The 25,552-nt window shown below is 36.8% G+C and overlaps 1 protein-coding gene across 6 annotated transcripts in view; it reads right to left on the minus strand.

Annotated features, from left to right (window-relative positions):
- The window catches only part of LOC149803945 (lysine-specific demethylase 5A-like), a 103,939-nt gene that overhangs the window by 9,885 nt on the left and 68,502 nt on the right, over positions 1-25,552 (minus strand). For all 6 annotated transcript variants that reach the window (XM_089953756.1, XM_089953753.1, XM_089953757.1 and 3 more), the window contains 9 exons: positions 22,015-22,223; positions 21,349-21,487; positions 20,301-20,480; positions 19,554-19,700; positions 16,105-16,276; positions 10,513-11,142; positions 5,728-5,942; positions 4,843-5,056; positions 3,207-3,482 (listed from right to left, as the gene is read on the minus strand). In XM_089953756.1, the coding sequence (XP_089809882.1) occupies positions 3,207-3,482; positions 4,843-5,056; positions 5,728-5,942; positions 10,513-11,142; positions 16,105-16,276; positions 19,554-19,700; positions 20,301-20,480; positions 21,349-21,487; positions 22,015-22,223 (2,182 nt within the window). The remainder of the gene's footprint in view (positions 1-3,206; positions 3,483-4,842; positions 5,057-5,727; positions 5,943-10,512; positions 11,143-16,104; positions 16,277-19,553; positions 19,701-20,300; positions 20,481-21,348; positions 21,488-22,014; positions 22,224-25,552) is intronic.

Genomic DNA, 25,552 nt, shown 5'->3' on the forward strand with positions numbered 1-25,552 from the left:
AAGGGAGATAGGTGCCAAAACCAATCCATACATCAATTACCATTGGAGCAGGCTCTACTGTAACTACAAAGATGCTTGAGGATATTACAGTGCAACCCCACCATATCGTGCCCTGCGATAACGCGAATTCAGACATAACGCGTTCATAGTGTATAAAAAATGTATTATCACTTTGGGGAAGAGATCCCGTATAAATTTAAATATAATACGATCGTGGCGTGATTCCTGAAATTTTAAATACATGTACAATTATTTTTCTCATATTGGGAAAAAATATTTGTTTTTAAGTACAAGAAATAGTATGTAAAATGTTTATTATCATTTTGGGGGAGTTCGCGTATGAATTTTAATATAATATGATCGTGGTGTAGCTTCTGAAATTTAACAATTTCACCAGGTCCTTGAAGTGTTATGCCAAAATAAACATTATTGGAAATGTTACTTATTACTGATCCATGAATAAACTCAGTAAGTCATCTTTGCGATCGTCTTCAAATTAATTCTGTATACAAATGTTGCTCAAACAATAGCCATCATGTGTTTCTTCTTTAACTGCATATACAACCAAGCAGGAGACAATGCCGTGGTTGATAAAAGATTCTTACAATTTAATAAACATCAAAAATGAAAGCCGCCACATGTTTGCTGGGCTTGGCAGTGTTATTAGACGAAATCAGTTGACCAGTAGATAATGTCCGCTTTATTAGCTGGAAATTGAAAGAGTATGAAAGTCTACATGCATTCAGCTCAAATTTTTTTATAAAAGTGACTCGTGACCATTGCAGGCCTACTGCACTTAGTTCTCGGGTTTTACATGTGTATGGTGTTTGCTTATGAACTCATTATTAATTTCCAATTTTTTATAAAAATATTTTACCATTATGGAAAAGCAAGTCAACCAATGCAAGTCATTCTCTGCACTTTGCGCAATGATTATTATAGTAGTTTTCAAACATTTCTTTTAATATTCACGAAATGTAAAAGTTCTATGCACACTTAAAGCATATGTTGATTGTTAATTATTCTTGCTGTAGTCGTTCAAATGAATAGGTGTACGAGTGTTAATTATTGGAAATTTACAATGGATAAATGTACACAGAAACGCATATGAGAAAATGTTAGCAGTATGAAATTTGTACAGACACCATTCATAGACCCTGGAACATATGGTCTATATGGACATATGGAACAAAGACAAAACATGTGTTTTGTCTTTCTTAACCTAATTTTGCTGTTAATTTTCCCATTGAATTCAGACACATAATGATCTGTGACAAAATTATTGAATAGTTTAAATATGTATGCAATTTTTGCAATGGAAATACATGTATTATGAATTAATTTCAAGCCTTGATGTACAATATCAGATAGCAAGTAAATAGTATTGATACTCTGTTCATGCAAAATATTAGATGCTGAATTCAGACACAATGATCTGGGACAAAAAATTGAATATTTTAAATGGAATTACATGCAATATGGATGAACTGTATGCCATGACGGCATGATAGTAAACTGTGTTGATACCCTATTTATCAAATACATTAGAAATGAACACATGTGTATGTGCCCATGACTTGTTCTTTAAAAAAGGAAAAAAACTGTAAAACCCCACTTCAACGCAACCCCACTATTAACACGATCCAATTTTTAGGACCCAAATTATCGCATTATAGTGGGGTTCCACTGTTCTCATTAAAATCAGGTACACATTATTAAAAATTCTTGTTCAAATATTACCAGATATTATATTATGGGACATGTAACAGGTGGAGTGTGTGATGTTCCCTTCCCACAAACAATGTACATGAAGCAGTTTTAGATCTTTCAAAACTCATGAGAGATATATGTAAGCAAAGATATGCCTGGATGGGGCTTATAGACAAATGTCCTCTTGCAAATCCAGCAGAAGTAGTGACACGGTTATTGAGAAGTTGCTGAATGACATGGGGAGGTAGTGAGCTCTGTTGCTGCTCTAAATCCAACCAGGTCAAACTCGGCCCTATGTGATAAAAGGTCTTGCCTCTAGGTCCAACCAGGTCAAACTCAGAATTTTTTGATAAAAGGTCTTTGCTCTAGGTCCAACCAGGTTGAACTCAGCCCTTTGGAATAATAAGTCTTTGCTCTAGGTCCACCCAGGTCAACTCAGCCCTATGGGATAAAAGGTCTTTGCTCCAGGTCCAACCAGGTCAGACTCAGCCCTTTTGGATAAAAGGTCTTTGCTCTATGTCCAACCAGGTTAAACTCAGCCCTTTGTGATAAAAGGTCTTTGCTCTAGGTTCAACCAGGTCAAACTCGGCCCTTTAGGATAAAAGGTTGCTGAGGTAAAAGCTAGAAGAAAAAAAATGTTGTGCCCTCCATTCAATGCCTAGGATAATGTCAGTAACACTCAAATGCTGTGATAGTGACTACTGACCTGACTTCATGATGGGTCCAGAGTGGCCAAGTGGTTTAAGCCACACATTATCTACCAGCATTTACTATAAAAAGTTCAATTCTTAATTATTTATCTTTTATAACGATAAATAAATTTAGTCCATTTAGGTATATGTACAACCTCAAAATAAATTAAATCACATCCATTATAAATGTGCCTTCAACTCTGAAAATGTTGCACTGGTGGCCAAATAAGGTTTTACACTGCAACCTGACAGACTATAATAAACCTTTAATGTTTTGAATGCCATGTTAAATGCCATCTCAGAGTCTGACAGTTTTTATTGGGGACTGGGCACTGAGAGTGTTAATAACAAAAGTGGATAAATATGCATTAAAGAAAAGTAGTAAGTGTATTTTTTAAATAAAATTTTCCAGACAAAAATGTGTGCTCAGTGGGTGCACACAGATCAAGGTGTGGGGGACATAGGACAGAAAGTTGCAGGAAAACCTCGATTCCATGCTCAACATACAATACTGTAAAAGATGTGAAATAATATTAGAAGACGATAGTGACACCAGTTTACCATTCCCCATAAAATCAATGGCATGTTCAAGTATAGTTTGCATTAGAAAAAGTCTATTTACTGCATATCAAGCCCACACTCAAATAAAATATCTGAGCTGAAAGTTTCACAAAACTGCTGACACTACTAACATATGTTTTTCTTTTCTACTAACCTTGCTTGTCAAACCCCTCATCGAAAATACATTTTAATCTTAGAAAAAGTACAAAATATTTCTTTAAACTCTTTCAAGTTAGTCTTTACCTGTAGGTTTCAGACACTTCATCGCTGCACAATCCTCATCGATATCATCATCATCATCATCGTCATCATTGTCCATTACAAGAACCTCTTTTTTCACTTTCACTTTCTTTTCTCTCTTCTTTTCTCTATCCTTTCCTTCTATTTTGATTTTTAATTTCTTTTTTTTCTTCAGTTTATCTCCCTTATCATCAAGCTTCTTGACTTTCTTCACCTTGATTTTCTCCACTGGCGTCAAGATGGACTGTGTGCTGCTGCTAAGACCTCCATGTACAATATCTTAAACAAGAAAATAAGTTATATATACACAGTAGTTCCCCTCATAAATGCTCCACCATGAGCCTGTCTAATGTGGCCAGCATATTAGTGCAAAAACTCAAAGAAATCCTCATGAACAGACACACAGAGTTCTGCAGACAAAAATCTCAGATAATATTGTTGATTTCTAAATTCAACACACCAACATTTGTTCTAACATGCTAATCAAATAACTTTGATCCATACAAAGAGGTACATAATCCAATCTGCCTTACTGCTGTTGTTCTTTAGCCATTGTTTTATCACTTTAATTACCGGCCATTATTACCAGTCTAATTTTAAACATGACGAAGGTGCAATACTGTTCATTTCAAGTAAATAAAAATCGTATGTTAGCTATTGTGGCTTCCAAAACCAGTTCATCACACAGAGCATTTCAAGCAATAACTACAAATTGGCCATGAATGAACAAGTTGTTGCAAAAAGTGCACAATGTTGAGCAACATTCACAGTTTCAAGGAAATGTGAAACAAATTCTTCTAAAAGAACAGAGGGTGAGTGCTTTGATCACTCCTGAGAAATCTGATGCCAGAAAGACGGAAATAAACTGTCTATTATTCACTCCACATAAGTGGGACAATGGAATGGATGGACATAGTTACAGTGAGATGTTTGTACCCTCCTTTTATTAGTAGGGTAGTTTTGCACCTAAATGATGAATTTTGTTCAATTTTTAAATAACATTTATACAAGTTTTATCACAATGATTCCATAACAGGTATCTGATTTTAAAATGAAAATATTAATTATTTCAAAATCAGTAACACCTTTCATACATTTCATATAATTATTACTCACATCTGTTCAATCCCCCTTCTAAAAAGGCCACCCCTCTAATAAGGCCACTTTTCTGCAGTAAATGGTGTGGCGTTATAAAAGGTATACCAAGCCTACTGATAGTGGACATTCAAGGGTACAGAAAAATTGGTCATTTTTTTTCAGCAAGGATATTTTCTACAGAATCTACATATACACAAAACAATTCTACAGCTGCTTTACTCAAGTTATTTGTCCCGTGTAGTTCATTTTACTGTATATAAAAAAATGGGACCAAAATGATTTTAGTTTTCTGGGAAAATGAGTTTCAGATTATTGAAAAAGTCTGATTCAAATTAAAACTGGAAAAAATCTGCACCCGAAAAACACTAAAATTTTAAAGAAGTTTTGATCTTAAAATAATGAAAAAAATTTGGATCCATTACCAACTAAAGTTTCATACACTGAGCAGCTAGAGAGAGGTCTTTAAACTTTCTGATACAAAATAAGAGCAGGTCCTTCAAAAAATAAAAAAATTTTTTATTCATGCATTGACAACACTTACCCACAATGTTTTCGCTTCTTTCCTTTTTAATTTTTGGTTTGATCTTTTTCTTCCTCTCTCCCTCCAGAGCAGGTTCAGACTTAATTTTCTTGACTTTATCAAAATCAAAACCTTCAAGGATCTTTTTCCTCTTTTTTTTCTTTTCCAAGTCCTTCTCCTTCTTGACTTTGAGTTTTTCTTCAAAGCCAAGCTTGGCCAAAAATCCTTCTGAATCCTGAAGGAACAAAATTTGATATCAACCTTAACTAGAAACTTGGAACTGAGTATTACCAAGCTTTTTTCTGTCCCTATCAAAACTTTAAAAGAAACAATTGCCAATATGATGTAAATGAAGCAAGCCAAGATCAACATGCAAAGATCAGGTTTAAAAAAAAAAAAATCAAACAAAACTAAAACTTATTCTAATCTGAACTGACAACTGTGAAGCTCAAACCTGACCTACTTAATTCTTTATGAAAAGCCTCATTTTGTTTTAATGCATTAACTCGTTCAAAAGTTATTAGGCAGAAATTAAATCAGTGACAAAAGACAGGAATAGACTGATGAAGTTAAGTCTGAGTAAATGGCTAGGCATAATTTGTATTACCTGGCTATAAATAAAGCTTGGCAAGACCGAACATTTTTTTTTAATAACGCACACCAATACTGGCATTGGAAATTAAATTCTATCTAAAAAAAAGTACTAGGACAAAAACAGAAGATTACAGGTTCTGCAGAACACAACTGCCTGTAAATACACTTCAACTGTTCTTCCCTTTACATCTCTATCCAAATTTGTCATTAAAACTCTTAACACAAAATAGAGACTAGTGCTGCTGCTGTCACTGGCTGAAGGTAATACTGAACTAAATATATGTGATTTTGTTAAATAAACATTATACTTGCATCAAATTCGATGAACTTGTCCTCAGTCCTTGGTGAGCACGCCTGCAGAATTCTCCAGATGTGTTGTGTCTCATCAAGTGATACCTCCAACAGGTCTCCCTCCATCATCAGGATTTCCAGTTGTGCTTTGGCTGTGTCTGACAACTCCAGCATGGGTGTCTCAACCTGCCGTGGCACCAATGGGGACTTCCGCTGGTGTTTCTTTGGTGAAGAATCTGAAGTAGAACACATACATTATCACTCATCTGTCAGTTAATTAAGTACTGCCTAATTTAATGCCTGAAACGAGAATTATTTCTTGAACATAACTACTTATCTGACAATCAGCAATACTGAACGTTGTCCGAATGACATTAAAACAGATAAAACTTTTAAGTCTCTCACTTGATGAACATTTTCAGATTCACAGAGTGGTGCATTTTAATGATTTCTGAATAATAATGTTTCCATTAATCAGGGACTAGTATGATAGTCTGAATGAAACAGATCACAATTGGAAAATCTTTTTGCCACTTTCTTGCTTTAAAAACCTGACAACATTAATTCATCATTAAAACTGACAGATAAAAAGTTGAAAAGAAGGCAAAATTAAGCGAGAGTCTATCTCATAGTGACATTAAGCTCATTTCAAAACATCGGAAACTTTGTTGCAAGCAGCTTGAACCATGATTTCACAACAGAAAGTCACGGCTTGATTATGTTGTTTTTACTATAGCTGTCACTTGACTCGATCTCACACCATGTGAGACAGAAAATATGTGTGAACAGCAACACAATTGTCCTGCCTGAGAACCTTGCTCTCTGTTCTCACTATATGTGACTTTCAAAAATATTAACAAGCTTAAATTTACTGCTGTATTTACCTGAGTCTTTACTATCAGTCCCAAAAAGTGATACATATTCACATTTTCTAATGGAAGTGAGACAAAAATAGACAAAAAGCTTCAAATTATACAGAGACTAACTTTTAATCAATTAAGCAAGGATGAGCGACCATTTAAGATTTCATCCGCATGTTACAGAAATCAATACAAAATTGTTTCTTAAGTGAGTGCTGTATATTGTGATACACCTGAAATGCAGGAATGTATTCAACTTTTATTCCAGCTTGCATTTGTTTTGAAGTTGGGAAGAAAAAAATCTACTTGCAATATTAACTCGCACTTGCAGAATTACCAGCATATTACAAATTTTAAATAACATATTTCTCATCACATTTTCAACTGTCAATTTCTAATCAATAGGCTGTTTAAGCAATCAGCAGAAGTGACACCTGACATGCATGATCAAGTTTCAAAACAGCAAAAGGAACAATACTATTCTGTATCAACCATTCAGGCCAATATTTCCAACATCTGCAACTACATACATACATTATTTTCATTATTCAAACTAGTTATTACAAGTTCCCTAGTGTTTCTGAAATTAATAATGATAATTTAAAGAAAGTTATGGATTTTTGTACAAAAATTCTTATATGTATGGATGTATTTCATTTGTCACTTACTGCTAGTATTATTCCATGCCACAGTCATCAATTAAACATTGTTAGCTAAGTAGTTAACTAGCACAGATACCAATTGGTGTTGCATATTCATGTAACTAGCACAGCTACCTATTGGTGTTGCATATTCGTGTGACTAACACAGCTACCTATTAGTGTTGCATATTCATGTAACTGACATAGCTACCCATTAGTGTTGCATATTCATGTAACTAACACAGCTACCTATTGGTGTTGCATATTCATGTAACTAACACAGCTACCCATTAGTGTTGCATATTCATGAAACTAACACAGCTACCTATTAGTGTTGCATATTCATGTAACTAACACAGCTACCTATTGGTGTTGCATATTCATGTAACTAACACAGCTACCCATTAGTGTTGCATATTCATGTAACTAACACAGCTACCTATTGGTGTTGCATATTCATGTAACTAACACAGCTACCTATTGGTGTTGCATATTCGTGTAACTAACACAGTTGCCCATTGATGATGCATATTCGTGTAACTAACACAGCTACCCATTGGTGTTGCATATTCGTGTAACTAACACAGCTACCTATTAGTGTTGCATATTCATGTAACTGACATAGCTACCCATTAGTGTTGCATATTCATGTAACTAACACAGCTACCTATTGGTGTTGCATATTCATGTAACTAACACAGCTACCTATTGGTGTTGCATATTTGTGTAACTAACAGTTGCCCATTGGTGTTGCATATTCGTGTAACTAACACAGCTACCTATTAGTGTTGCATATTCATGTAACTGACATAGCTACCTATTAGTGTTGCATATTCATGTAACTGACATAGCTACCCCTTAGTGTTGCATATTCATGTAACTAACACAGCTACCCATTAGTGTTGCATATTCATGTAACTAACATAGCTACCCATTAGTGTTGCATATTCGTGTAACTAACACAGCTACCTATTAGTGTTGCATATTCATGTAACTAACATAGCTACCCATTAGTGTTGCACATTCATGTAACTGACACAGCACCTATCACATCAGTGTCAAATACTCAGGTAACTGACAGCTACCAATCAGTGTTGCATATTCAGGTAACACAGCTACTTATAACATCAATGTCTTACTCTTGTCTGCTTTGATACCAAAAATGTGTTCAAACAAAAAACTATTTCACGAGATATGACAGAAAAAAATGTTTTTCACCTAGGGAGGACTATTCAATCTTCCATTTCTATGATCTCAAGACTCTTTCCCATCTAGGCAAGTCTATTCAATCTTCCATTTCTATAATCTCAAGACTCTTTCCCATCTAGGCAAGACTATTCAATCTTCCATTTCTATGATCTCAAGACTCTTTCCCATCTTGGCAAGACTATTCAATCTTCCATTTCTATAATCTCAAGACTCTTTTCCATCTAGGCAAGACTATTCAATCTTCCATTTCTAGAATCTCAAGACTCTTTCCCATCTAGGCAAGACTATTCAATCTTCCATTTCTATGATCTCAAGACTCTTTCCCATCTTGGCAAGACTATTCAATCTTCCATTTCTATGATCTCAAGACCCTTTTCCATCTAGGCAAGACTATTCAATCTTCCATTTCTATAATCTCAAGACACTTTTCCATCTAGGCAAGACTATTCAATCTTCCATTTCTATGATCTCAAGACTCTTTCCCATCTAGGCAAGACTATTCAATCTTCCATTTCTATGATCTCAAGACCCTTTTCCATCTAGGGAAGACTATTCAATCTTCCATTTCTATGATCTCAAGACTCTTTCCCATCTAGGCAAGACTATTCAATCTTCCATTTCTTTGATCTCAAGACTCTTTCCCATCTTGGCTAGACTATTCAATCTTCCATTTCTATGATCTCAAGACCCTTTTCCATCTAGGCAAGACTATTCAATCTTCCATTTCTATGATCTCAAGACACTTTCCCATCTAGGCAAGACTATTCAATCTTCCATTTCTATAATCTCAAGACCCTTTTCCATCTAGGCAAGACTATTCAATCTTCCATTTCTATGATCTCAAGACTCTTTCACTCTTTCCCATCTAGGCAAGACTATTCAATCTTCCATTTCTATAATCTCAAAGTGCAAGTCTATCTCATAGTGACATTAAGCTCATTTCAAAACATCGGAAACTTTGTTGCAAGCAGCTTGAACCATGATTTCACAACAGAAAGTCACGGCTTGATTATGTTGCTTATACTATAGCTGTCACTTGACTCGATCTCACATCATGTGAGACAGAAAATATGTGTGAACAGCAACACAATTGTCCTGCCTGAGAACCTTGCTCTCTATTCTCACTATATGCGACTTTCAAAAATATTAACAATCTTAAATTTACTGTTTTCCACTAAGGGAAGACTATTCAATCTTCTGTTTTTATGCTCTCATGAAAACTCTTCCATCCAGGAAAGACCAATCACTCTTCCACAGCGACAAAGTCAAATGACAACACTGACTGAAATGAAATTGTTCTTCAGTTACAGAAATTTCAGCATAAAAGGTTCAAGTGTTTAAAATCTCATTATGTAAAATTTACACACATTTTGGAAATATAAAATTCAAGTACATCATAAAAAATAACAATATCATCTTGTGTCACAAAGTGCATTCATGTGGAATAGGCATATGCCATACTTGCATTGAGAGAAAGGATTCAAGTAACAAATGCAAGCTGTATTGCAATGGAAATCAAAGGATTCAAGTAACAAATGCAAGCTGTATTGCAATGGAAATCAAAGGATTCAAGTAACAAATGCAAGCCGTATTGCAATGGTAATCAAAGGATTCAAGTAACAAATGCAAGCTGTGTTGCAATGATAATCAAAGGATTCAAGTAACAAATGCAAGCCGTATTGCAATGGTAATCAAAGGATTCAAGTAACAAAGGCAAGCTGTGTTGCAATGATAATCAAAGGATTCAAGTAACAAATGCAAGCTGTATTGCAATGTAATCAAAGGATTCAAGTAACAAATGCAAGCTGTGTTGCAATGGTAATCAAAGGATTCAAGTAACAAATGCAAGCTGTATTGCAATGGATATCAAAGGATTCAAGTAACAAATGCAAGCTGTGATGCAATGGTAATCAAAGGATTCAAGTAACAAATGCAAGCTGTGTTGCAATGGTAATCAAAGGATTCAAGTAACAAATACAAGCTGTATTGCAATGGTAATCAAAGGATAAAGCAATGTATGCACATGAACACTCACACAAAACACAATTCATTACTCGAATATACATTAAATTCATACAATATGTTAAATAACTTACTGGAATTAATCTTTGATGCACTAGAATATGCGTGCTCTGACATCCCTGAGTGATTTGAGCTGATGACTTCAATTTCCATCTGTACATCATTTGAACTCTCAGAATCTGGGTGTTGCTGTGGCGACAGAGGTATAGAGATTGAATTTTCCATGTCCAATCCAATTCCTGAGTCCATATGCCTCAAAGAGGCCAAACCTTGGTTCCCGCTGAATGCACTATGTGTTACACTTGCTAGATGTCCCTGTAGCTCTGGGTTATTTGCTGCCTTCATAAGTTCAGCATTGATAATTTTCTCTGTTTTTTCACGAGCAGCTTGTTCTACCATTTTCTGACTAAGCACACTTAGTTTCGCAAGTGCCGATGCAAGTTCTGAAGTTGTCAAGGCTTGACGAGCTCGATCTTGCCACGCCATGGCTCTCTCTGTCAAACACTGAAGAGCTTCGCCTTCTGGTAGCCGAACAGGAAGTTTTTGTAATGAAACAAGAAGAGACAGAATAGTTTCAAGACGTGGTCTTCGAGATCGCAGACATAACGGACACAAAAACTTGAGATCTTTTGCAGCCTGGATTGCAGCTATTTGTGAGGATTTATTTTTAAAGTTGGCAGACTTTGGCAGAGGCACACATGTTCCTGGAAAACAAGAAAGCAAACAACAGATCAGTGTTGTCCAATTTTTTCATTTAATCTGCATCTTTTCTTTGATCAGAAATTGTTAAACTTTTCTTATTCAGATACCTGTTCAATAAAATTTTAAAAACGGTTAAGATTTTTTTGCTTTGCTTGGTTTGTATTTGTGTTATCTCCTACTCCTTCAAACTGTGCATTAAAAGAAATTTTTCATATACATTTTAAATTTATAAATGCATTACAATTATCCTTGTATATGTATACTACTGATCTCTATCATGCCTCCTATAAAACACTGCACTGATATCCAAATGACTACTCAGAAATTCTGCAGTAAAATGTACATACTGGGAGGTCACATTAGCTTCATGGTAGAAAGAAATCAATAATTAAAATAAAATATATAGCATCCATTAACATACGCATAAATATTTTTGGTCAGATCTGTAATTAAAAGTGTGGTCTATAGAGTGAGAAAAATTTTCAAGCTCTCTTGCTCTCCTCCCCATCACCAGAAAGTCACTGCAGCTCAAAGCAAGCTCTCTTTCCCATCCCGAGGGAGCCACAGATTAGCGTGCCAGACTCATGACTAGTGGGGTGCATGTTTAAGTCATGCCCAGAAAAAGCCAGGTATGCGATCTATGATGTGTGTCATGGAATTATTTGTAGCAAGTTGTAATAATATTGTCTTTTCATGTAAATACATATTGGGTCCTGTTGCAGAATACAATATTATCCATGGCTATGTTTTAATTATCTGACTGTGACGTGTTTAGTTTTACTAAATTGGTTGACCACCTTATCGTGGCACATGCAAAGTGTTGACAGTAGGAACTAGCTTACCTCGTTTCATCTAAATTTTCAGTATGATCTCATGCATCGATGCCTCCTTGACAAATAGTAATCTTTCACCTGTAGTGGTATGTAATAATTGTATACTTTCCTTTTTTTCTATCATCTCTGTTTGATAAAGTAGAATGCTACTCCAGATGTTTTGGAATTTTATACAAAATTTCCATTAGGTCAAACAAATTTCACAAAACAAAGTTATGCTATGTAATATTTAGTGTATACAGGCATATCTGTATTTAAATTGAAAGGCTGGGTTGAATGGTTTTACATGTAAAGGATAAGAAGGACCGTAAATCCCATGTGATTAATTCTTGTTGTAAAGAGATCGATGTATGAACCTGCACATCACATTACTCCATACAGCTGTTCATAACACAGAACAGTTTTTATGCTTAACCAGGTCATTCCACCAAGTTAAAAGTACAATTAATTTTGAATAAGTATATCTTATTAGTTGTTCATACTTCAAGTTTGAATATGACCATGATATCACTAACTAGTTTGGTTTCTCTAAGAACGTAAGTGGACGACCAGGCTAATTAGTTCTCTGTGGCACACGAGAGGAGATGCCACTTGGGGCTGCCCTGGGGTTGCTTGATTATTAAAGAATGTGATTCAGCTCTGACAGCTATGCTGCCCGTACTTCTGCATTGCCTCTGAATTATTTCCTGTGTATATTTTGATTCTGTATCAAATATCCCTGCACTGACTCTGCAGTTCTCTTCAGTTCAAAGTCTGTAGCTCCAGTATGGATAAGATTGCATCAGGTGGCATGATCCTGATTGAGACTCTGGGTCAATGCCGAAGTGTTTCATGAAAGTCATGAGGGAACCTTTGAAGCTTTTCTTCTGACCACCCAGATATCAATATCCCTCCTACTGGACCTAGAAGATATTCTTTGGTAGCCACATTTTTGACAGCTTGGTGACATGGCCTGTCTCTATGTGATTTCATCAGCACATTGAGGATGCTTGGAATGCCTTCCCATTTGAGATCTTCTATGTCTGGGGCCCTGTCCTGCCATCTTATCCTCATCGGTTTCCTCAGGCAGCCTGTATGAAAATGGTTCAGCTTCTTGGCATGGCATCTGTACACTGTCCATAGTCTCCTCAGATTTACAAGCCAGCCATCAGTCCAGAATTTGATGTCGATCACAGTGTCACAGTCACAGAATCAGTAAGCATGGCAGAGAACATCATACTGAAGAGGGATGGGGCCAACACAGAGCTTTGCTCCACTCCATTATGGTTCAGATATCTCACCAATGTCCATGATGTTAATGTCTGTTGCCCACAGATTGTCTTCAAAGTTCTCCATGTCGGCCTGTGTACACAAGACTGACTTTTATCTGCCTTGCTGCTCAAGCACGAGTCCTGTAATCTCTCCAAGTTTATACAGCAGTCCTCTTAATGTCTGAATGTGGCATTTAAGAGGATGAAGTGATGTTTTTTTTATGGTCCTTTTTTTAGCCAACATTTCTCATTCAGTAGACTGGTAGGTGTAGCAGAATCCTTCTCATCAAACCAATCTTTTCCTGTGGTGGGACCATGGGTTCTGGATGCAGTTGAGAACACAGAGCCTCTGAAGGGATGCCAAGTTTTCCTCAACATTTTCAGAGTTCATATCAATTGCTTTTAGTTGGCTGTACAGTTCTTCAACAAATTCCCACATCACATTCTTCTGCTTCAATTTGGAGACATTGAGCATTTTGAGCACCTTTTTGCCTAGTGGTCATCTGCAAGGCTGAATATGGATATAGAGCTTGCATCCATTATCTATGAGCCTGTGGTCAGTCCAGCATTCTGTATTTCTCATGGTATTGTCACTCAGACATCCTGCTGGTCTCTTCTATTGACAATGATGTAGTCACTGAGATGCCAGTGAATCTTGGGTGCATCCAAGCTGTTGTGTTACACTCTGGCAGGAAGAAGACTGTGCTGGTGATCAAGTTACCAAGGATGATGAGTTGTATATCCACAGGTACAGCTCCTAGTATATCCACAGCTACAGCTCCTTGCCCATAGCCAAGGTGTCTGGTATGGAGAGAATAGTAATAGACTTGCGTAGAGTTTGATTTAAGTACGGGAAAGGTATGTAGTCACCCTCACCTTTTGTCCAGGTCAATCTGAATCCATTTGCATGACAATGCTGAGATGTATGGAGACGAATTTAGATGAGTGAAGGCTATCAGATTCAGTTGTGCCTCAGCTTATGCCATGCGCTGTCCACACAGCTTGACACAATGTTGAGATGTATGGAGACAAATTTAGATGAGTGAAGGCTATCAGATTCAGTTGTGCCTCAGCTTATGCCATGCGCTGTCCACACAGCTTGACACAATGTTGAGATGTATGGAGATGAATTTAGATGAGTGAAGGCTATCAGATTCAGTTGTGCCTCAGCTTATGCCATGCGCTGTCCACACAGCTTGACACAATGTTGAGATGTATGGAGATGAATTTAGATGAGTGAAGGCTATCAGATTCAGTTGTGCCTCAGCTTATGCCATGCGCTGTCCACACAGCTTGATACAATGTTGAGTTGTATGGAGACAAATTTAGATGAGTGAAGGCTATCAGATTCAGTTGTGCCTCAGCTTATGCCATGCGCTGTCCACACAGCTTGACACAATGTTGAGATGTATGGAGACAAATTTAGATGAGTGAAGGCTATCAGATTCAGTTGTGCCTCAGCTTATGCCATGCGCTGTCCACACAGCTTGACACAATGTTGAGATGTATGGAGATGAATTTAGATGAGTGAAGGCTATCAGATTCAGTTGTGCCTCAGCTTATGCCATGCGCTGTCCACACAGCTTGACACAATGTTGAGATGTATGGAGATGAATTTAGATGAGTGAAGGCTATCAGATTCAGTTGTGCCTCAGCTTATGCCATGCGCTGTCCACACAGCTTGACACAATGTTGAGATGTATGGAGATGAATTTAGATGAGTGAAGGCTATCAGATTCAGTTGTGCCTCAGCTTATGCCATGCGCTGTCCACACAGCTTGACACAATGTTGAGATGTATGGAGATGAATTTAGATGAGTGATGGCTATCGGGTCCAGGTGCTCTGCGCTGTCCACACAGCTTGACATCAGCCTTCACAGTTGGAGAATGTGGGGTGAGCATATCTGCTTGGCCGTCAGATCCATCAGACTGCATGCCAGAGGGAACCAGATGCAGCTGACCTCTCTGGGTCAACAGTCACAGGTAGTACTGTCTACCGTTTCTTACTGTAACAGTCACAGGTAGTATTGTCTACTGTTTCTTACAGTAGCAGACACAGCCTGACCTGACCTTTCTAAAATATTTAACGTGAATAGCAGTTTCAGTTTCATGTCTCTGAGATGGAAATAAATTCATATCTGTTAAATGGAACAGAACAGCTTCATATCTTTAACAGAATAATATTATAATTCATTTTTATTATGTACACAAGATAATGTGTACTGTTTTGTAGCCTTTCATTTATCCAGCAATCACTTGTTGAAAACTTCTAGGTACTTCATTCAGAATCAGCATTATCATTCAGTAACAGTACTTAGTGATTGTATTGACCATTTATAGAAAATATTTGTGAATCTAAACTGAGTACCAGATCAAATTTTGATTGTTTACCTAGGTGGTTTCAAAATCCATAGATATGGTCTGTATTCACTTCTGTATCAATAAATACATTGTAAATAGATGTTACTAACCACTTTTAGTTCTGTCACTAATCCAAAACCCAAAGGGTCTCTCATAGTGTCACCCCCCAAAAGGTCCATTTTTATAACAAATCCCTAATGGTCTATCCTTGTGACAAACCCCAAATGGTCTATCCTTGTGACAAATACCTAATGCTCTATCCTTGTGACAAACCCCAAACGGTCTATCCTTGTAACAAACCCCTAATGGTCCATCCTTGTAACAAACCCCTAATGGTCCATCCTTGTAACAAATCCCTAATGGTCCATCCTTGTGACAAACCCCTAATGGTCCATCCTTGTGACATTGTATCTCTGGCAAAACATTTCGCTCCAACTGCCTCAACATGAAATAACTTTTTGTGTGTTGACATGCCATTAACCGCCAATTAAGCACTCAATCAATCAATCTATCCCTTTACCATGGAACCAGTCTTTGCACAGTTCACACTGCAACATGAATCCAGAGGCCCCCTTCCTGCACATGCAGTATTTGATGTCTCCAGTATCACTCCGAATCTTCTCTAAATTCCGGATACGAAGATCCAGCATGGATTCAACTTCCTTCTGCTCAAGCTGCTTAAACTGGGCAACCTGAAAAGGGCCAACAAAAAACTTTTTATCAAGCTGCTTAAGCCCCTGTTTATATCTACTGAATAATGTCTCTCTTCCCACCACCCATCTGCTGCCAAGTTCTACTTAATGACATATACCATCCCACCACCAGATCCCCTGTTTATGTCTACTGAAAGACATCTCCCTTTCCACAAGCCCATCCCCAGTTTATGTCTACAGAGTGACACCTCCCTCTGCACCACCCATCTCCTGCTTAGGTCTACTGAATGACATTTACCTTCCCACCACCTATCCCATGCTTATGTCTGCTGAATGACATCTCCTTTCTCACAACCCCATCCCTTGTTGATGTCTACTGAATGAAATCTCCCTTCCCATCACTCATTCCCTGCTGATGTCTACTAAATGAAATCTCCCGTCCCACCACTCATCCCCTTCTGATATCTACTGAATGAAATCTCCTTTCCCACAACCCCATCCCCTGCTTATGTCTGCTGAAGGAAATCTCCCTTCCCACAACCCCATCCCCTGCTGATGTCTACTGAAGGAAATCTCCCTTCCCACCACACATCCCCTGCTGATGTCTACTGAAGGAAATCTCCCTTTCCACCACACATGCCCTGCTGATGTCTGCTAAATGAAATCTCCCTTCCCACCACTCATCCCCTACTGATGTCTACTGAATGAAATCTCCCCTCCCACCACTCATCCCTGCTGATATCTATTGAATGATGTCTCCCTTTCCACCACACATCCCCTGCTGATGTCTACTAAATGAAATATCCCTTCCCACCACACATCCCCTGCTGATGTCTACTGAAGGAAATCTCCCTTCCCACAGCACATCCCCTGCTTATGTCTACTGAAGGAAATCTCCCTTCCCACAACCCATCCCCTGCTGATGTCTACTGAAGGAAATCTCCCTTCCCACAACCCCATCCCCTGCTGATGTCTACTGAATGAAATCTCCCTTCCCACCACTCATCCCCTTCTGATGTCTACTGAATGAAATCTCCCTTCCCACAACCCCATCCCCTGCTTATGTCTGCTGAAGGAAATCTCCCTTCCCACAACCCCATCCCCTGCTGATGTCTACTGAAGGAAATCTCCCTTCCCACCACCCATCCCCTGCTTAGGTCTACTGAAGGAAATCTCCCTTCCCACCACACATCCCTTGCTTAGATCTGTTTAAAGTACCCAATGGCTCATCAATCTCAATTTGTATAGAAATTTTGCTAGAACCTTATGGTAACTTGGACTGAAGCCATAAATGGTAGATATAAGTGTGTGAGACAACATTCATCCTAAATTGCACTCAATATATTGAATAATTCTTGAGCAACTGAGACTATATCCATTTCATACTCTATCCAACAGCTATTTTATACTCTATCCAATAGCTATTTTATACTCTATCCAATAGCCATTGTATGCTCTATCCAACAGCCTTTTCATACTCTATCCAATAGCTATTTTATACTCTATCCAATAGCCATTGTATGCTCTATCCAACAGCCTTTCATACTCTATCCAAAAGCCATTTCATACTCTATCCAACAGCCATTTTATACTCTATCCAATATCCATTTTATAACTAACATGTGTATTAAAGTTTTCATTTCTTATATTAACTGTGGTTCATCAATGCTTAAACTAACTGGTTTGATGCTTAAACTAACTGTGGTTCATCAATGCTTAAACTAACTGGTTTGATGCTTAAACTAACTGTGGTTCATCAATGGCAAAAAGTAATGGCATTCACAATCTCCATGATTTCAATCACACTTCATTACGATGTAGTCTCAACAATTATTATTGAGTCATCTAATTCTCAAGTGATATATATATAATGAGAGAAAGATAAAGAAAAAGATTGCAAAACATGCCAAATAATAAGCATCATTATTATATTGAACAATTATGGAGTTTTGCTCTGTTAACAAATGGCCAAAGCGTAAAAAAATATAAATTGAAAATATTTAGGTAGAAAATTTCATTGAGATCTTTAATGGTTTAAGAGATCACTATTCACATTGAAAATAAGATGGATGGATATCTCGATAGGTGAAAGGGCAAAACAAGAAAAAAAATGTAAATGAAAGAATTTCTGATAGCCAGAAACACATCTACACCAATAATCTGATATCTGTACCATGTTTCATAGGCATATCTAAAAAAAGTTTCAGAATTATGGTCCTGAACCAAAGAAAATTTAATGACTGGATGAATGGAACAAAAAATAGAGAAAAACTAAATGTGAAGAATAATGAATAGCAAATGCACATCTAGACCACTAGCCTAATTTGAAGAATAATGAATAGCAAATGCACATCTAGACCACTAGCCTAATGTGAAGAATAATGAATAGCAAATTCACATCTAGACCACTAGCCTAATGTGAAGAATAATGAATAGCAAATTCACATCTAGACCACTAGCCTAATGTGAAGAATAATGAATAGCAAATGCACATCTAGACCACTAGCCTAATGTGAAGAATAATGAATAGCAAATTCACATCTAGACCACTAGCCTAATGTGAAGAATAATGAATAGCAAATGCACATCTAGACCACTAGCCTAATGTGAAGAATAATGAATAGCAAATGCACATCTAGACCACTAGCCTAATGTGAAGCAAGTTTAAAGGAGATACAGTGAATGATGTCAGTTATATTCTGGAAACAGTAATATGGATAAAAGTTAATCGTGTGTGTGATTCGGATTTTTAATGTAGCTTTAACAATTTTTCAGTCATATTGCTACGATGTATGCAGTGTGGCAGTTAATAGTGATAACTAGCACTGATGCATCATACCAAAGACATGTAGCATGATGTCCCACCCAGTTACATTTTCCTGACACCAAGCAGACCAGTCCTAACACTTAACATCTTAAAGCCGAGTGCCTAGCGAGGCAGCTGCTAGTGCCATTTTTATAAGTCCTTGGTTTGAATCCGTGACCTCCCATCCAAGGCAGATGCGCTAGCCACTAGGCCACTGAAGCAGTCAGTAATACGGATAAATGACATAGATATAGCTATCATATATAATTGCTTATAAGACAAATCCAACTATCCAACTGTAAAATGCATCAGGCAGATCCACAGTCACATAATGCATTGCAGAAGTTGGTCTATGCAGTTTGATAAAATACAGACAACAAACAACCCAGCCCACTGTATGCCAATACCATTAAGCAAATCAGTCTATATTGTTTGCAGTTATACCCGACTTACATAAGCCTATTTCTCTACATTATGGGGTGGGATGGGGGGATTTCAGACAACACTCACAATCTGTGCAGGATCTCGGTGCTCCTCCAGCTTGAATTCAGGCAAACCATTAGCTTCAACGTCCTTCTTGTCGGTGGAGTCCCTATGTTTCTTTTTCTTGTTTTTTCCATTGCTGTAAATTCCTATGTCTATTCTTGGCGATAACACCTGAAATATAGATGTTACATACAACTCAAGGAAAATGTGAAAATTTTGGTATTCTGCCCTACAGTAAAGATACAGATTATCGTTAAGGTTTGTTTTATTCTAGATAAAGACAATATATATATATATATATATATATATATATATATATATATATATATATATATATATATATTGTCTACAAGAATCACCTGCTGAAAAAATGTTATTACTTCTGCCTTTACATTCATAGTAGCTGAGATATTCCAAAACCTATTACATTCATAGTAGCTGAGATATTCCAAAACCTATCAAAATAATTCTAATGGATTGAAACTAAAGTCTAATTCTCAGCTGTTGGACATAGTTAACTCCTTATTTCACTTAGACTACTGGAAAGCAAACTGAATGCTGGTGTCAAATTCATGAGCTCTGAATGCATTTTTCTTGTTCGAGTTCTTATTTACTTAATACCATTGCAAGGTTTACAATGGTACGATGAGAGTAACTTGATTGATGCAAGGTATTCAAATGGTTCATCTTTAAGTTATTAAAACATTATTACAACATTACGTACCTTTTAATACATATTCAGTCTGAACATGTCTATGTGACTGATCTTACCTCAAGTAATGTGTATGTGGAGTTTTTCTTCAGGAATGTTCGTGCTGTTCGCTCTCGCCAGGATTTTGCTGCTGCCACCTGTGATTCTACCTGTGGCAACTGATCCAGTCGAACAGGGATTGGCCGCCCTTTATTAACCAGATTCTCAAGTATATCAAGATATGGGTATGAATCGGAGCTCTGAAACAATGAGAATTTGCAAATACATGTAATTGCTTCTGGACATATCTTTGCTCATTGACAGGTGGGCAATATGTATTGATTCACCACAATCTGAAGACCTTTTGTGTACTCATGCTAATGCACTTTGAATCCTATTTTTAACAGTGACTAAAGAAGTCATAAACATTTGTCTTTTATGGACAAATTTTATTCATATAGATGCTAAATTATGAAAAAACAAAAAGAAAAAAAAAACCTTGTTGTCATGCCTGCCTTTTGTTTAGCTTGAAAGTAATTTTTTTTACAGTCGGCTTAATCTCAATATCATTTAATGCTGACCCTTTTCTAGGGAATGGAATTTTTACAGACAAATTCAGTCATATGTCTAACTTCCACTAAGGCATACTGACCCTATTCTAGGGAATGGAATTTTTACAGACAAATTGAGTCATATGTCCAACTTCCACTAAGGCATGCTGACCCTTTTCTAGGGAATGGAATTTTTACAGACAAATTGAGTCATATGTCCAACTTCCACTAAGTCCAACAAAATTCATTTTCCCTATCTTAATAACTCCTAAAGACATTGTACTTTAGACAAATCCAGTCTGATTTTTGGAGCACAAAGGAGCAGTCATTCCAGTTAGCTGTGTGATTAGATGATGTACAATTTCCACATGTAAAATATCCAAAGAAATGTCAGCAACAGTACAAGAAAGTAACAGAGGTATACAACATTCTCTCCATTGTGCATGTTGCAAATGTAAACTTCACCTTACACCCACCTTACACACACCACTCTCTCAGAAGTTCATAAATATATGTAGAGCACCCCTATATGACCTACTAATCTCATCCTCAGGCATACTAGAATATACCAACTCACTTGTATTCCCTCCACTTTTTGTGTCCACTCCTTAGCCTTCCTCAACGCATCACTTAATGCAGCAACATTGGGCAGGTAAGCAGGTATCTCTTTGGCTTCATTAACAATAGCCTCAAGTGTGGGCATCACATGCCTTGGCCTGTATAAAATAAATGAGCTAGGTTTGGTCTCTGGCAAAAAACATTCGCATCACAAATGTCAAATAAATACTGGTGCTTGAAACAAAATTAATTCAACTGGATCACCAGTCAATAACTTCTCAAAAATGCAGGATACTATAATTTCACATCGTTTACTTGGAGTGTTAACCAATCTCCATGCTCTTTGTTGTAGTAACAACGAAGCTGCAGTGGTACAAAGGTTAAAGCATTGGACTTGTGTCCAGAAGGGTGTTGATTCGATTCCAATTATCAGATCAGCTTTTGTGGTGTGTCCTTGGGCAAGACACTTATACTTTTTTCTCTGCTACGTAAAATATATCAGTAAATTATATACAAGTAATATATAAATATATCAGTAAATTATATACAATATATATATATTATATAATTAAATTATACTCATTTCTGAACCAAATGAACAGATAATAAACACTATGTTGAAATTTTTTGTTAAAACTGAGGATGTCTTAAATGAGATACATTTTCAAATCTATAAAATCAATACCTGGCCTGTAGACAGATTCTGGCCTTCTCCTCCCATCTTTCACTGACAGTTAGCAATTCCTGCAGCTCAGCCATTGCTTTCTCCACAGCAGGGTGTGGTGCCAGACCAACCCCTGACTCCATCAATTTGCGCATTGTATCCAACGTTACTTGGTTTGGATCTTGAAGGTTATCCCGTACCTCATCCAACCATTTGGCTTGCTGAAGAACCTGAAAATAAAGTGAACAAAACAAAGTTAATACTACTATGAATTAAATATAGTCCATAGCATTACTTTGGTATACACTAGTATTCTTACCTGTTGTGTATTTAGGCCTTTATAACCATTCCTACCTGTTGTGTATTTAGGTCTATATAATCATTCTTACCTGTTGTGTATTTAGGCCTTTACATTTGGGGTACAAGAGTAAGGTGTACATATCATGATAAAGATGTTTACTTGTGTTATTTCAGTTCTTTGTATGTTGCATATTTGCATTTCTGCAAAGTTCACAATTTATTTGTCCTTGTGTGCCAATTTTGCTAACAAGAATAGATTCCAGGGTTGATACTGACAAGCTGGCTCTTTGGCTGGTTCTGTTTTTTTTCTGACCATTGAGAATGCTCTCTCAGCATTGCTGTTGCGGTGCGATGTTGAAGGTACTGATAGCATTAATCCCACAAGGGCTGGAAACAACAGTTGGCCAGATGAAACCTTTTTTTCCCTGAGAGCAACCCACTGATGGATGACTTACTTATTCATACAAGAGTTGCAGATATGTCTAAACAATCTGTAGTATTGCTTAAGGACCTGGCCTTTTTCTCCAACTGAATGGAAGGAATCAATATGTTGATCTGCATAGATAGTTTCAGCTTTACCAAATCTACAATTTGGATGCAGAACTGAATGTGGAAAGAGCTGATCATCAGTGGCAGAATGGACGAAGGAAAGCAAACTGCTTCCCCCAATCACTCCTATATTTTTGATCCCATTTCTTTTTCTTGGCTGGTAAAAAGTCGTTACTTCCTTTTCTTCTTTATTTTCGCTTCTTGCTGAGAAACTTAACCATTATGATGCTGAGATTTGCTGATGGGATCAGATAAAGAGAACCACACTGAGTTAATCTCTTTGTATTGGTGGATGAAAACCGAAATCAAGTTGGATATGGCAAAGTACTAAGAAACATACCAGACAGAAAAGCCAGAAACAGAAACTGGGAAATGGAAAATGATATTTTGTATAACAAATACGATATTTTTTTCCTCGGGGAATTGAAAAATTGTTTTTTTTCCCTTAAAATTGGAGAATCGGGAGATCTTTTCAGTAGGTTGGCAGGTCTGCTGCATTCCAACCTGTTGTGTATTAAGGCCGACATAATCATTCCTACCTGTTCTGTATTTAAGCCTACACAATCATTCTTACCTGTTGTGTATTTAGGTCTATATAATCATTCCTACCTGTTCTGTATTTAGGGCTACATAATCATCCTCTCTGTTGTATATTTAAGCCTACATAATCATTCTTACCTGTTGAGTATTTAGGTCTATATAATCATTCCTACCTGTTGTGTATTTAGGTCTATATAATCATTCCTACCTGTTGTGTATTTAGGCCTACATAAGCATTCCTACCTGTTGTGTATTTAGGCCTACATAACCATTCTTACCTGTTGTGTATTTAGGTCTATATAATCATTCCTACCTGTTGTGTATTTAGGTCTATATAATCATTCCTACCTGTTGTGTATTTAGGCCTATATAATCATTCCTACCTGTTGTGTATTTAGGTCTATACAATCATTCCTACCTGTTGTATATTTAGGTCTACATAATCATTCCTACTTGTTGTGTATTTAGGTCTATATAATCATTCCTACCTGTTGTGTATTTAGGCCTACATAACCATTCTTACCTGTTGTGTATTTAGATCTATATAATCATTCATACCTGTTGTGTATTTAGGTCTATATAATCATTCCTACCTGTTGTGTATTTAGGCCTATATAATCATTCCTACCTGTTGTGTATTTAGGTCTATATAACCATTCCTACCTGTTGTGTATTTAGGTCTATATAACCATTCCTACCTGTTGTGTACTTAGGTCTATATAACCATTCCTACCTGTTGTGTATTTAGGTCTATATAATCATCCTACCTGTTGTGTATTTAGGTCTATATAATCATTCCTACCAGTTGTGTATTTAGGTCTATATAATCATTCCTACCGGTTGTGTATTTAGGTCTATATAATCATTCCTACCTGTTCTGTATTTAGGCCTACATAATCATCCTACCTGTTGTGTATTTAGGCCTATATAATCATTCCTACCTGTTGTGTATTTAGGCCTATATAATCATTCCTACCTGTTGTGTATTTAGGCCTATATAATCATTCCTACCTGTTGTGTATTTAGGCCTATATAATCATTCCTACCTGTTGTGTATTTAGGCCTATATAATCATTCCTACCTGTTGTGTATTTAGGTCTATATAATCATTCCTACCTGTTGTGTATTTAGGCCTATATAATCATTCCTACCTGTTGTGTATTTAGGCCTATATAATCATCCTACCTGTTGTGTATTTAGGTCTATATAATCATTCCTACCTGTTGTGTATTTAGGCCTACATAATCATCCTACCTGTTGTGTATTTAGGCCAATATAATCATTCCTACCTGTTGTGTATTTAGGCCTATATAATCATTCCTACATGTTGTGTATTTAGGTCTATATAATCATTCCTACATGTTGTGTATTTAGGCCAATATAATCATTCCTACCTGTTGTGTATTTAGGCCTATATAATCATCCTACCTGTTGTGTTTTTAGGCCAATATAATCATCCTACCTGTTGTGTATTTAGGCCAATATAATCATTCCTACCTGTTGTGTATTTAGGCCTATATAACCATTCTTACCTGTTGTGTGTTTAGGTCTATATAATCATTCCCACCTGTTGTGTATTTAGGCCTATATAATCATTCCTACCTGTTGTGTTTTAGGTCCATATAATCATGCTTACCTGTTGTGTGCTTAGGTCTATATAATCATTCCTACCTGTTGTGTAGTTAGGTCTATATAATCATTCCTACCTGTTGTGTATTTAGGCCTACATAATCATCCTACCTGTTGTGTATTTAGGCCAATATAACCATTCCTACCTGTTGTGTATTTAGGTCTATATAATCATTCCTTCCTGTTGTGTATTTAGGCCTACATAATCATCCTACCTGTTGTGTATTTAGGCCTATATAATCATTCCTACCTGTTGTGTATTTAGGTCTATATAACCATTCATACCTGTTGTGTATTTAGGCCTATATAACCATTCTTACCTGTTGTGTATTTAGGTCTCTATAACCATTGCTACCTGTTGTGTATTTAGGTCTATATAACCATTCTTACCTGTTGTGTATTTAGGCCTATATAACCATTCTTACCTGTTGTGTATTTAGGTCTATATAACCATTCCTACCTGTTGTGTATTTAGGCCTATATAATCATCCTACCTGTTGTGTATTTAGGTCTATATAACCATTCCTACCTATTGTGTATT

Source organism: Sinohyriopsis cumingii, chromosome 3, assembly GCF_028554795.1.
Source record: "Sinohyriopsis cumingii isolate HCF-2022 chromosome 3, ASM2855479v2, whole genome shotgun sequence".
Taxonomy (NCBI): domain Eukaryota; kingdom Metazoa; phylum Mollusca; class Bivalvia; order Unionida; family Unionidae; genus Sinohyriopsis; species Sinohyriopsis cumingii.